We start from the raw sequence: 14,853 nt of genomic DNA, 5'->3' as shown, positions 1-14,853 counted from the left end.
AGGAAATTAAACTTAAAAGTTTAAATAAAATATTTAATTAAATATTAATTATTTATTACTTATTATATTTAATTATTAAAAGTTAATAAAATTATTATAATTAAAAATGTTATATTTAATAAAAATATTACCTTTTTAAAAAGTATTAATTTTTTAAAGAATAACCTTTTAAAAATTATTAATAAGGAATTTAAAGCTTTATTAATTAAAATTATTTAATAAACCTTTATTAATTCTTATAAGAATTAAAAAGTATATATATTAATTAATCCTATTAAAGAAATAAAAAATAAAGATATTAATAAAAATATAAAATAAAATAAAAAGTTATTATTATAGTTTAATTACTTATATATTTAAGCTATTTTTACTTTATATTTTATTTTTTTTAAGTTTTTTAATTATTATACTCTTTTTAATGCTATAATTAAAAAAGTTAATTAAAGGAAGAATTTTTTAAAGATTATTAAATTATTTAATCCTACTTTAAGGTTTAAAGAAAGTTTTTATATAGCCTTTTTTAGAATTATAATATATAAAAGTTATTAAAAGGTTATATTTAATATAAAATATTTAATAATTATAAAATTATAATATAATATATTAATAAGTAAAGTTAATAAAGCTAAATCTTTAAAAAGATTTTTAAACTACTTTAATAGCATTATTAAATTCTATTAAAATAAAGGGCTTATATCCTTTATAAAAGTATAACTTTAAATACCTTTAAAAATATAACTTTAAATGCTTTTATTTAAATCTATTTTAAAAATGTAATTTTAAATACTTTTAAAAGTATAGCTTTAAACGCCTTTATTTAAATTTATTTTAAAAGTATAGCTTTAAATACCTTTAAAAAATACTTTAATACTTTAAAAATTAAATTTAATAAAGCTATTTTAAATTAAATCCAAAATCTATTATTAAAACTTTCCTTTATCTTTAAAGTAATATAAAAATTTTAATACTTACTTTATAAATAAATATTTTAAATAAATTAAAAAGTTATATTTTTAAAGCTATAAAAATATAAATATTTAAAAAAAATTAATATATATATTATTTATAAAAAATTAACTTTAAATTATATATAGGTATATATTTATAAATTTAATAAATATAACTTTTATTAAAAATATAAAGTTAAATTTATTATTTAAAGAAATTAATAATTAATTAATAAAAGAAAAAATACTTATATATTTATTTTAATAAGTAAATTATTTTAAACCTTTATAACTATTATAATTAAGTTTAACTTTAAATTTAAATAATATAATATAATAAATATATTTATTAATATAAAGCTAAATAAAGAAATTTATATATAAATACCTTTAAATTATTATAAGTTATAAACCTTTTTATAATTATTTTAAATATTATATAGATTTTAAAAGTTATTATTTCTTTAATAATAAAAATTAATTAAATCTTTAAAATTAATAAGTTATTAAATTATTCCCTATAAGTTATTTTATTATATTAAATAAAGAGTTTTTATCTTTATATATATAAATAATATTATTTTAATTTATAAATATAATAAAAAAGTTAATATTTAATAAATAATTTTAAAATTAAAATATTATTATTAAATAATTAATAAAAAAAACCTATTATAATTCTTTAATATAAAAGTAATTTAAAATTATATAAAAGGCCTAATTTAACTTTTTTAATCCTTATATATTAAAAAAATTATTAAACTTAAAAATAAATTTATCCTTTAAATATATATTTTAATAAAAATAGAAAAACTTAATTCTTATAATAAATTAACTACTTAATAAAAGATTTATTATTATTAAAAGAAAATAGGTTTAATTATATATAAAATTATAATTATTTAATTTAATATTATATTTAAAGTATTTTAATTATTAAGATTTAATTTAAATTTAAAGCTTAAATATTATAATATTATTAATTAATTATTATTTTACTTTAAAATTACTTAAAACTATATATTATAATTTAAAAACGGAAATAAATTTATAATTATAAATAACTTTTTATTTATTAATAATACTTTTAATTATAAAAGTTTATAAATATATATAATAAAGCTATTTAAAAGGGTTATTAAATAAAAAGTTAATAAATAAAATATAATAACTAACGCATCTCCCACTTGACCTGGCTACCCAATTGAGCTGGCCACCCCCTTAACCTATATAAAAATCCAATGTTTTAATCTAGGATAACTTAACCAATATTAGCCCTACAATTTAATAATTAGTACTATTAGATCCGTTATTTAATAAGGAATCCAGCGGTATTTTTTACTATTTTTTATAAAATTTATTGAGCGAGATATTAAACAATACGCTAAAAGGGCGCTAGGTAAGGTTTATTTTAGCGCTTACTTTGGCGTATTGCTTAATAACTCCACGAATATAGGCTGTATAAATTAGTGAGGGGTACCGTTAAATAGCTCTTTCTATTACGAATCTAATGGTATATTTTATTATTTTATACGACCAATATTTGTAAAGTTATTAAATTATCACGTGATTAGCGCACCGACGTTTTTTGTATAGGCTGGGGGGGTGGCCAGGTCAATTGGGTGGCCAGGTCAAGTGGGAGATGCGTTATATTAATAATTAAAGTTAAATTCCTTACTTTAATTTAAATTATTAAAAAGGTTATATTTATTAATTAATTAATTAAAGAATTAAAAGTAACTTTTAATAAATAATAAATAATTAAACTTATTATAAAAAATATTATTATATTATAAATAAAGCTATAATATATTAATATTTATAATTATTAATTATATTAAAAAGTTTTTAATAAAACTTTTAAAATAAAATATATCTTTATTATTAATATAATTATTAATAAATTAATTAAAGCATTTTTTAAAAATAAATGGAATATATTTTTATAATAGTTTAACTTTATAAATATTAAAAGTATTTAAAAATTATAAATATTAAAAGAAATATTAAAGGAAAAATGAAAAATGCTTAAGGATTTATTAAAAGGAAAAAAATTAAACTTATAAATAATTAAATAAATAAATTAATATTTCTATTTAACGGAAATATATAAGGTTATTGCTAAATATATCCATATGAATTATCCTTAAGGGGGTACTTTTTAAAAGGGTATGTTAAATATAAAGGGCTATATTTTAAATTAAAATATTAGGTAAACGGGGACCTTAAGGTAGACCTATATCTAGGAGATAAGGACCCTCGTATAATCTCAGCATAGCAAACGCATTATACTAACAATAACAAAAAAAAATCAATCAATCAATACACTGAATTCTACATGCCATCGCTTATATCTGACAGAAGGGATAATACGTGGTTGTAGGCTAGTAAAACTGACCTTGTCAGGTTCCTCTTGGCAGGCTAGCCTAGCGCGAGGCCCACGATACCTTCATTCACGTTCAAATACCTGCCCGGAAAAACTCCCAAAGCGGGCCCCCAAGGCCACGCCTAGCGCGAATACTTGCCAAGAAGAGTCTTACAGGGGGGTAGGGGAGTATAGCCACTCCTCAAGTCTACACGACCATATCCCCCAACAGGTATACTAGGTTATGAACGTAACTAACTCTGGACGAAACCTGACCACGTGTCGATTGTGCCGGGCACACCATCCGTACCCCCATGTACGTAGATCTCGACGGATTCTTCGGTTACGTGTACATGCACGTACAGCTGACATGCAGTTCGCGTACGGCTACAAGCGTAATACAGTGTGTTTATGGCCTTTGAGAGACATGCAAGAAATGTTAAAGGTGAAGTTATACAGAATGCACAAAAAAGGTCAGTAAGACTTAGGCGGTCATGTCTGGCAGTCTAATCGTATATGGAGTCAAAGTCAACCATCAAGGCAAAGAAGGAATTGGTTAGCCGATAATTTTTACAGTCCTAGTAGATCATTATATTGTGGATAGTATAGTTCGAAGCCCTGACTTCTGCTCTTGTCACAAGTTAGCCGACTTAGGTTTTAGGTGCTTAACCCAGTAAGCCTGAGGGTTACACCATCCCTTCAAACCCACCTCTCCCCAATCCATTCCAATGCCACTCTCCTTATGCCCTCCGAACGGTACGCTAGGCGCAAGCTCGAAGTGTGTATTAACCCATATACTACCAGCCTCGAGTTGCTCGGCCATACGCTGGGCCCTCGGCACATCGCTACTCCAGACTGACGCGCCGAGGCCAAGTTTCGTATCATTGACTCGTCGGATCACGTCCTCTTCGTCCGACCACTTAAGAACAGGTACAATAGGGCCAAAGGGCTCATGCTGCACAATTTCAGAGTCATCGGGTGGGTTGTCAATAATCGTAGCCGGTAGAAAGAAGCCTTCGCTGTCTTTTATCTCTCCGCCTACTGCTGCTTTCCAACCCTCTGCACCTATCTTTGCGTACAAAGATTTTACTTTTTCATATTGCATTTCGTTTTGGACGGGACCAAAGAACGCCTCAGGGTCACTACGATCTCCCATCTTGAATGTTTTGACTTGCTTCACCATCTCGGCAAGGAATTGGTCGTAGATCTTCTCGTGCACATAAATCCTTTTGATAGCCATGCAGATCTGCCCCGAATGTACAAAGCTGAGAAAGGCGACCTAGTTCACTTATTAGTTACTCTATAGGTCTTTGGTCAGTATGGTTCCCGAAGGAGATACACATACACTATTGACGACGGAAGGTATGTCGACATCATCACATATGACCGCGGCATCATTACCGCCAAGCTCCAAGGTCACTCGCTTGAGTGTGCCAGCACAGGACGCCATAATGCGTTTGCCAGTCTCAACTGATCCAGTAAAGCTGACCTTGGCGACTCCAGGGTGAGATGTAAGCCAAGGACCCAGGCTGTCATCTCCGCTCAGGGCTTGGAAGACACCAGGAGGAAAGATCTTAGCTCCAATCTCGGCTAACTTCAGCGCTCCGTGGGGCGTAAACGGAGATGGTTTCCAGATAAAGGTGTTACCCGCTAATAGCGCAGGTAATAACTTTCCAATTCCTAGGGTCAGAGGGAAATTCCACGGTACTGTTCACACGGTAGAGTTAGTAATTGCCCAGACAGAATGAAATAAGAATTGGGCAGGTGTTTTGGGAGAATCAAGGGGCGATGAACTGGCGGAAGGGGAAATGAATGACCCTGGGGGACTAACTGATTCCGACTCCCACTCCTAGGGGAACGTAGCGTACGATGGCGGTTCGCTGTCGCATGGTCAGTACCAATACTTTGGAATACTCCAAGGTGCTACCGACCTCCTCGTCATCTATAGGCCTATCCTCCTTGATCCTTAAGAGAGGAATCTGCCTGGCAAGACCTATCACCAGCGCCATCTCGAAGGCTGCAGCCTGCGGCGGTTTTCCAGCTTCAAGACTGAGAAGCTTGATGAAGCCATCTTTATTGGCCTCGATGGCGTCGGCGAACTTGAAGAGGTATTCGGCACGTTTATCCCACGACAGCTTGCTCCAGGATGGGTAGGCTTTAGCTGCATAGTCCACGGCCCGGTCGACATCCTCCTTGGTAGCAACTGGAACCTCGAACTTCAATGGTTGTTTGGTGCTTGAACATATTGTGCGGCGTTTTGAGGACGTGTCGACTAGTTCATTGTTTATGATATTGAAAAAATCTGTCTAGAATTGATTATGCTGAGTCTCAGGAACTGCTTGAATGGGGTAACTCGCAGGAACCTACGTCGAATGAAACCTGGATATCCGAGGTCATTGACATCTCGAACCAATTCACCGCGCTGAGCGCGAAGGCAAACAAACTGATGATGCACGACGTTGCTGGCAATAAAGATAAAGACTTGACAGACTCCTTGGGAGAAAATCCAATAAGTGTAAGATACAAGAGAAGTCTTTAGAATTACATGTTGCGCATTGACCCGATCCCGGACCTTTCATATGTGAGGGGAAATTGTTACACAAGTATGCTGAGTGATCAGAAGGGGCAACATGCCGCGAAGATCGACCATTTGCGTAAGATAAGTTATACCACAGCAGGTACGGATTCAGCGAGCTAGGTCGTCAATGTACAAAGCTGACAGAAAGTAGTCAGCATTGGAATGAGGGGGCGGACCTCATGATGCAATTGTTGTTAGCAATATGCGAAATGTTGACGGCGGCGGCATTCAGAGTCGGTAATTTTGGGGAACTCCGGAAATCACGAACAGTATGCAAGAGTTAATTCCGAGGTCAGTTCGTGGCTACATAGGCGTTTACTTCTCCACTTGGCGGTGCCTTGCCATCCCATGTCGCCACATCATCCAATTGTCGGAAAGCAGTCAAGACTGTTATGGAAATAATTAACGGCCTAGCCCACCTAGATGGCGCAACAACGAGGGTCAACCTTGGACGCCAGGCCCGCGACTCCTTAATTCAAGACAACAGCGTGACAAGAGGAAATGCTATCCGGATTTGAACAGAGTGACTATCGATGTCATAATGTGAAATTTTGAATGTGGGAGTAAATGGTCTGTCAGCAAATGCAAAGGACTCAAGGCTTCGAATGTATAGTAAACTAGTGAAGTCGGAGATTCTCTAATTCATTGTCAAGGCGTCCCATGCCCCTTTCACGTAAAAAGCAACAATGTACACACTCATGTGATGTGATACTTCATATATATCGCGGCTACGTGCATTCGTTTCATTGACAGGCAGGTCTTGGAACTCAGCGCATCGGGATGAGAAGTTCACTGAGCGCGCTATGATTCTAGGTGAGGCAGCTGACCGTTGAAAACTGTTCATCCGGCCAAGAAGGGCATGTAAGATAATGTACGGGACTGATTTACGCTGCCTGGGCTTCAGCTGTCTCGTTTGAATTAAAGCTGCTTGTTGATCTTCTTAAAAGCCTGGATGTAACATATGAAGTGAGACTAGGTGGATGTGCCTAACATCAGATCCTTTTCCAAGGGAGCAACCACATCTCTATAAATATTGTCCCGAAATCCTCTGTCCTCGAAGCTCAGGGTATTATCATAACAGTAATGATTCAGACGCCGACGCACAGCGGTCTCGTAATCTGGCCCTGCATATCCTTGAACCTCGTTAAGGAGCTTTTGGATAGCATCAAAATCGGAGATCAAATCCCATTCTCGCTCAGTTGGTTCGCAGTGGCTATGCAGTGGCCTGCACAGGATGATTTCAATCAGCAAAATGCCTAAGCGGACAACACCCAAGTTGAGATTAAGTGATCTAGGGTTTCTTGGCTTGACAGGACCCGGATGAGTCGGCTCCGGTATCTGCTGTGCAATAAAAACCTGTGTGGGAATCGGTAGGCCATCTTTCTGTGCGAGAAGAATGTTGTCGCTCGTCACTCCTTCCGGCAACCATGGAGTCTGATGGAGGCAGAGCATATTTGAGGCTATCTTGGCAGCAAGAGATAGCCGATCTCTGAAAGATAATGCGCGCGGGGTTCCCGAGTTAGTCAACACCTGTCGTAGAGATACTATTGATGATATTTTTTCGTCTGGCTGTTTCGTAATTCTATGGAGTTCGTACTCCCGACCTTTCGTACTGTGGTTATCCACTATGTATCCATAGCATTCTCGTGCTTGATGAATCTGACAGGAATATAGAACTTCGCATAGATTCCTTAGTGCGATGTTGCTGTTCTTTGAACGGGTCTCGATGATTTTGGGTGTATTCAGAGTAGCCATTTCGTGAGTATTGTCAGGCGAACAAGAGTTGACCGCTTTAACAGTAGCTGCATCAGAAGTAAGTTTAGAAGGCGCTAAGATGAGCTTCGCTGCTCTTTTACGCTTTTTAGAATCTGGTTCACGTAATGCAGTAGGCATGGTTGCGAGTGCATCGGCCACCTTCTGCTTCACTATTACGTGTCTCCAGTACTCAACTCACTCCATCGATTTAGCATAGGGGCTTCCAGAGCAATGGACAGAAGCTGCAAATTGGAACGAGAAACTCTTTCTTATCTCATCGTCCTCGTCATATGGTGTCAAGTTAACATGCCTCAGTGCTAACTCTAGGTTCAATTGATGGGCATTGTGGCATTGAAAACTACCACGAAAAGCATGGTAGATGCTCAAGAGACTTTGCCTGAGGAGCATTGAAAGCTGGTACTTCGACCGCGATTTTCGCTCATCCTCGAGCCCGATACTCTGAGATGTGAAGATTTCAAGGTTTGCAGCGCTCTTTGTGATCCGTTGCAAGAGGTCGTCATAACTTGATTTTGCCAATGCCAACTCAACTCGTTTTATTGCACGCTTGATAGCACCGTCTTTAACCAATTTAACCTAAACGGCGGTGATGGTAGTTAGTTATATTCTGTGGGAAGCTGCCGAGTTTCGCATGTACCAACCTTGCCATCTGATTGGATTGCCAACCGACGCTTCATTTCCTCAGTTGCATCATGGATGTCCTTGACCTCCCGTTCAAAGTCCGGAAAGGACCAGTATAATCGGAAACGGACCTTGTCGTAGATATCTTTGGTCTTCCAGGCGTCGCTGAACGGTTCGGCTACCAACTTTTTAACCATTGAAGGGGGTACAAGTCCAACTAGAAGCTTGTCGTATGTGTTAATCAGCTTCGCCCTTTCTGTTTGTAGGCTATTGGTCAATAGTTGAAGCTCAAGTTTGTACTTCCGAAATGTACGGAGTGTTGATATGACATCAGTGTAGTGCTCCATCCCAGAGATGATTAGAGGGATTGCTCCCAGGATGAGGCCAGCTATTTCAAGGCCAGACATATTGTTACGATGAAGCCCAGCGATTCTTCCTCATTCACAATGTCACATTATCATAATTACGAAGAGTAGGGAAAGAGGGGTTGGCGCCCAGCGGCTGAGCGTGTATAAAGTAGAAACCTATCGATTGGCTCAGCGCCCTGTTTGCCCCTCCCAAGCTTACCATCCGACCATCTTCGAAATGTCGTCAATCATTGCAAGTATGTTAGAGTTGCCAGAATGAACGCAATGGGCAATAGTATCTCTGAAAGAGTAGGCGCATGCTTGAAGGGGTTTAAAGACCTGATTACTGAATACAATAGTTATGACTCGGACAAGGAATCTGAACGTGTGTCAGATATCCAGGATGAGTTGTCTCGATTTAGGGTGTGGACGGGCAATATAGGCGCGCATCAGACTGGTAGGAGCTCTCTTCAATATCGCCTAAGAGATGCTTCGCATCTCACATCTCAAGTCTTGAGACTCCTTGATTCCCTGCACGAGATGCTTCAGGACGCTTGTTCCATTAGCCAGGGTATTAAAGTCCCTTGGGTCCAACTTTCCGATGATGGGTCATCGATTGCTTCGAACTCTTCCCATGACTTTGAACCAGACCCAAGCGTACCAGAAACAGAACTTGAGCAGCTTTTTCGCAATATTAGCTGACGCAGTCAATTGTCTTTTACGACTTTCTGTCTCGATTAAAAATCCGGCGCCTCATGACCGATTCCGACGATCCCATCTGACCGCCACAGCCCATTACGAACCTTACGACATTCAACATGTGAGAGAGAAGTTTTCGGGTGGTGAAGAAAGAATTAGTGAAAGACTCGGAAAAGCTATTTCTCGTCGTCGTCAATATTTCAAATATCGAGAAATGCGTCATGCTGCAATGTCACATGGGCTCGATAGTGAGGATAGCAAGACAGAAGCCAATTATATGAGCACTGTTGCATCCTCTATTCCGGAGAATCTGAAAAGTACCGACATATTTGCCTTACAAAATGATGAAGGATCTGAAGCTGGACTCTCTCTAACCTCGTATCCGAGCTCCGTACGCAGTTCGGATAGACTTCGCATTCCACCGTGTCCATCGAGATCAAACAATGAGCCTTTCCAATGTCCGTACTGCTATATGATGATCATAGTCAATTCGGAGATAGCATGGAAGTAAGTGGAAGTTGAAGCTCTTACTCCCCAGAAGTTAATGTTGGATAATAGAAGGCATGTCTTCCAGGATCTTCGACCATACATATGCCTGAACAAAGACTGTGAAACACCGCAACAAGACTTTGAGCGACGGCACCATTGGATGAAACATCTCACACAGTACCACTGGAAAGTGTGGCACTGCACCGAGGGCTGTGAGACGACATTCTCGTCCGCCCGTAGCTATAAAGCCCATCTGACTACCGTCCATCCTAGAGCTTTCCCTGCAACAGAATTGGAATCCATTGTACAGCTTGGGGGGAGACGGGTTGACCCTGATAATGGGATCGAGTGCCCTATCTGTTGCGTTTTACTCAAGTCCACGAAAGAGTATGAAAAGCATGTCGGCGATCATCAAGAGCAGCTAGCACTATTTGCCCTGCCTAAGATAGGGGAGGATGACATTTCAGAAGAGCACTCTATTCAGCTCGCAGCAGACAAAGAAGGAAGTGTTTCAGACCACTTTGAAGAGGACGGGGATCACTATAGCGACAACAATCATAGTACTGCAAATGTACATGAACATAAGTCCACTTCACGGTCTTCCGACCCGATAAAATCTGCTACGTCACATATAGCCCTAGCAGGAACAAAAGATCAAGAGTCAACTAGGAGTGGTCGTATTCACGGCCGAAGTGAGGATCCAAAAAAATGGCGATGGACCTGCGTAAGTAAAGCCCTAGCCCGGAGATTACATCATTACCTAACATTGATAGTGTAACTGCTCTTTTACAAATTTAAGTTATAACTACGATTTTGCCTGCACCAACTGCACCCATAGGAGGTGTTCTACCTGTCCTCTTTGGCCATTAAAATAAGACGCCCATTGAAAGGTTGTGAATGCAAAGATATCAATCTAAGGTGTATACTAATAGGTAACTACCTGAATTATCATGGCGAGCATATATAGGTATTAAATAGATTGCTGGGTTTTGGCACCTACTGCACGCAATCACATCAACATTCTCGATCTATGTGCTACTGTATTTTCTCAAATGAAAGCTTCGTGAGTTGAAAGGAATTCTGCTCAAATTCTCACAAATGACCTTCAATGGCCCCTCTATATCGCTTCTTAATCACTTGAAGTAACTCAATATACAATTCAACGTCAAATGCATCGCATAACTTTGATGTATCAACCCCTAGCTAAGACGCGGTAATGCTCGCCAGCCCGCAGCCAGACATGGCTCTTCACAATGATAAACATAAGTAGGCGTCTCAACAAGACACCAAGATGCGAGGCTTTGAGGAAAAGTGGCTTAGTCAAGTCAGTTTGTGTTCCGTCTCTGTGAACCTCTGTACCTTATGCTTGTAGGTGATGACTAATACATTAAATTAAACAGGCACCGATGACCATAGTAATTGTACTTTGCGTGTAAATGAGAATATATTATGAATGGAATTCAGTCGTTGTCACGGAATCAACCAGAGCGAATGTCCGATACATAGCACAGCTGTACATAAACGCCAAGCAAAGGGGCAAAGGTCAAAAAGTAGAACTTCCGTCCCTATGTAGTTACAATAATACATTAGAATAGCGATAAGCAACACTATAACAGTCGCCGCCAAACCCAAATACAGACCTTGGAGCATAATGCCCGGTGTCTACATTACCCGGGCATCCTTCATCCAGGTGCCGCAAGCGTAATGTATTTAGTGGCCCGATCTTAATTACCCGATAATCTGTTGACAGAAGTCTTCAGCTTATAACGATACGCATTCGCTCGCTATAGCTCCACATACGTACCACATACAAACGCGGCGAGACCGGAAGCCTGATGAGAGCAATGCAAAAAGCAACAAGCCAATTCCATCACTAGGCGCAGAAGTCAAGGCCCCTACCTATGTCACAATGAGCCCTACGCCGCAATTGAATTGTGATCATCACACCATTCGACGGCAATGAAAAGAGTACGCAGCATGGACAGGTCTATATTCAAAGTAGGTATAAGTAAGTAACGCGAAATATGCCATATCCCCGCCCGCTCACATCATTCGTCCAAAATCTGTGTCAAGTCTCATGCCAGATGTTGGTCAGTCTTGACGGGACCCTCACCGACACCCGTCTGTATGACCCTGCTAATTCCACCCTGAATCAGAGAAGCCACGGCCTCCTCGAGCTGCACGCCGCCCGAGGCATACGACTTAGCCTCGGCCTTCCACCCCTCGGTGGTCGTAAGCAATGGGTAGAAGGTGCCCACGACGGCAGCCGTGTCCTTCTCGAGGTAGTACACGACGCAGTTCGGGCCGGCATCATACGTGTAGGCGGCAATGGTCTTGCCGGCGGCGGCGTTGATGGCCTCGACGGCGCGCACGGCGGCCCGCGAGGTGTCGTTCATGTAGTAGATGGGCGGGTAGGTGTCGGCGCAGGTGGAGTGGAACGAGTTGGAGTCCTTCATGGTGACCTCGGCGAACTTGGCGAAGTCTCGCGCGGCGACGGCCTCCTCCATGAGCTTCATGTGCTTGGGCACGACGTTCGTGATGCGCTCCTTGAACAGGTCAGATGTCGCGACGGTCTGTTGCATGCCCGAGGTAGAGCTGACGCCCTTCTTCGCAGCCGAGGCGACGAGAACGAGAGCCCGCATCTCAGGCCAGTGCGAGGCCGGGGCCACTTCCACGGCCTTGGAGTCGAGTCCGTCGGCTTGCGATCCCATTTGCCACGCTACGTATCCGCCGAACAGACTTCGGCAGGCGGAGCCACTGCCTTGGCGGGCGATCAGAGAGAGTTCAGTGGGAGAGTTGGGAAGTTTATAGAGGTCGGCAATGGCTCGGACGAGAGCGGCGAAACCAGCTGCCGACGAAGCCAGACCGGCGGCAGTGGGGAAATTGTTCTCGGAGACAATGCGCAGAGGGAAGGTTGATAGCTTGGGCAGCGAAGCATCCTTCTCCTCAAGACCGGCACGCAGAGCACGTAGCTCACGTAGACAAGCTTGGGTTCGAGCACCCGAGATGTCGGAGGGGGAGCCATTGAGGGTCAGGCTGTCCTCTCCGGTGTAGGAACTCGAGCATGTAGCGGTGGTCAAAGTGCGCAGATCGTCCTGCGAGAGGGTGACGGAGAGAGAAGAGTTGGTGGGGAGGTTGAGCTTCGCATCTCGCTTTCCCCAGTACTTGACGACGGCGATGTTGACGGGAGCCGTCGTGCTCGCGCGGTAGATCTCGGCCATTGCTGCTGAATAGATTGGTTGGTTGGCTGGTTGATTCCTTTCCTTTCCTCTGCCTACCGCTGTCTATTCACAGGTCTATGTTGGGTATTCGATGGAAAACAACACACGAGAACTCGGACAACAAAACAGCTTCGCTATGTCAATTGGACAAAAAACAAGAGAGACGGAGAGGAAGATTGAATGCTACTGCGCTTGGAGAGATGGATGGGTGTGTAAAGTGTAAAGTGTAGGACGGGTAGGCGATATTATTATTAGAAGCAAGCTGTAGTCAGCATCAGCATTTGATATTGGGATTGTGTCTGGAGGAGGAGGGGCTGGCTTCTAAAATGAGGGACGAGGGGTCCCGATGGCGGGGTGGTTTGGTTTGATCCTCCAAGTAGCGCAACAGGGGAGGTACCTCTCCATCCATAGGAATCAGTATGCCCAGATAAGTACCATAGAGTACCGTAGAGATTGGGGGCTCATTCCTGCCCTATCAAAGCCTGTCGCTGGCTGCTAAGCTCAACCGGCCCTCGCGCTTTGGGCGCTTTGGGTTAGTGATCCTACAGGGGTCGGTGGTTTCCACAGGCCTGGGCTGGCGCTAGGGTCGCTGTCGAAGCGGTGATATCGGCCTTGCCAGAAAGGGAGCTTGCCGACCCCAACTTAGCATCACGACATGACATGGCATGGCATGGCATGAGACCGAGGATCACTTAAAGTCCTCCAAAGCACGGGCAGGCAATTGACGATATTGATGCTAATCTGTCATAGCCATGTCCACTCGGCAGCCACTGTACCTCCAATGCTCTTCTCAAACATGATACATCTATGAATGGACAGGAATATCCAAGGATGCTTCCTCATCACTCAAATCGATCCCTCTCGGTATAATCTAAATCCCCTTAAATATATACGTCGATATCATCTTTCTCCCATCAATGTCCAATTTGGAGTGTACCAAGATATACATCCCCTTCCCGGCCTGAATCCCTCTTTTGACCCATTTCCCCGCTGAAGCCGCCCGTGTAATCTTCATTCATAGGGGTGTCTTACCCATAACCAGCAACATCGCGCCCAAAAGGCCGGTTACAGGTGAGATGTCAGGCCAGCATAGTATCTAATTTCCAGGAAGTCTCTCTGATCAGCTTCCTTTTTGAAGGCCCTAGAACTCCATCTTGATCCAGGGTAGTTCTAGGGCGATTCGACGCTGTATCACAAACACTAGGATGTAAAATACACGAACCAGAGTTGAGAAGTCTCGTGACCAGCTGGAAGTTCTAGAGGGCAAGAAAGGACTAGTTCGTCCCGACCAAGGACATGTTGGGTCTTCCGTGGTATCGCTTTGAAGATCGGTTCTAATATCTCGTTTGTTGTTCTCAAGGGCAATGATATATAACCATGCCGCACGCGATGCTGACATCTTCTCACTGAAGTGACGACATCATGTAACTGGTATTTCCTCGTACAATCCCCACGGGGAAAAAAGGTGAGGAACTTAAGCTTCTCAATTCTGGACAATCAACGATCGCGCCGAGCACAAGTCCGCTTGCTCCCTCACCCGTTTTTCATCCCCCGCTAGAACACATGGTAACTAAGACCACCCAAGTTCAGATGTTCTAGCATTAGGGAAGCAAGAGAAGTTAATAATTTAGAGAAATATTGTTTTCTTCTCAGGCCAAGCTATTCTAGACCAGACTGACAATATCCTCAGAGCCCGAATCATAAGAGAGGTTCCGGACTCACCGTAGAAAGGATCATGCTTACATTCCACGGAGCCTCACGCCTGAGTAGCGGGCCGATCATGTGACTGATCTGCGAATTTCAGGAAACGGCC

General features: G+C 40.8%; 3 protein-coding genes across 3 annotated transcripts; 1 reads left to right on the top strand and 2 right to left on the bottom strand.

Annotated features, from left to right (window-relative positions):
• Nucleotides 1-3,946: 3,946 nt before the first annotated feature.
• On the bottom strand, nt 3,947-5,715 carry F5B22DRAFT_648294 (aldehyde dehydrogenase; the record flags this gene model as incomplete). The annotated part of the gene is made up of 5 exons (XM_047979001.1): nt 3,947-4,591; nt 4,658-5,019; nt 5,144-5,192; nt 5,244-5,618; nt 5,680-5,715. 5 exons carry the CDS (start codon nt 5,713-5,715, stop codon nt 3,947-3,949), a joined length of 1,467 nt encoding a protein of 488 aa, XP_047829227.1.
• A 2,893-nt stretch (nt 5,716-8,608) lies between these two features.
• On the top strand, nt 8,609-10,433 carry F5B22DRAFT_637527 (uncharacterized protein; the record flags this gene model as incomplete). The annotated part of the gene is made up of 5 exons (XM_047977450.1): nt 8,609-8,622; nt 8,928-9,219; nt 9,281-9,837; nt 9,889-10,325; nt 10,381-10,433. 5 exons carry the CDS (start codon nt 8,609-8,611, stop codon nt 10,431-10,433), a joined length of 1,353 nt encoding a protein of 450 aa, XP_047829226.1.
• Nucleotides 10,434-11,241: 808 nt separating this feature from the next.
• F5B22DRAFT_613831 (diphosphomevalonate decarboxylase) lies at nt 11,242-13,407 on the bottom strand. Its single transcript, XM_047975434.1, has one exon. The coding sequence runs from the start codon at nt 13,038-13,040 to the stop codon at nt 11,895-11,897; it is 1,146 nt and encodes a 381-aa protein (XP_047829225.1). The 5' UTR covers nt 13,041-13,407; the 3' UTR covers nt 11,242-11,894.
• Between the last annotated feature and the right edge of the window lie 1,446 nt (nt 13,408-14,853).

Source organism: Xylaria bambusicola (genome assembly GCF_022495145.1).
Source record: "Xylaria bambusicola strain CBS 139988 unplaced genomic scaffold F5B22scaffold_32, whole genome shotgun sequence".
NCBI classification, from domain to species: domain Eukaryota; kingdom Fungi; phylum Ascomycota; class Sordariomycetes; order Xylariales; family Xylariaceae; genus Xylaria; species Xylaria bambusicola.
The sequence above is the reverse complement of the archived record's forward strand: the minus strand, read 5'-3'. Positions and strand labels throughout refer to the sequence as shown.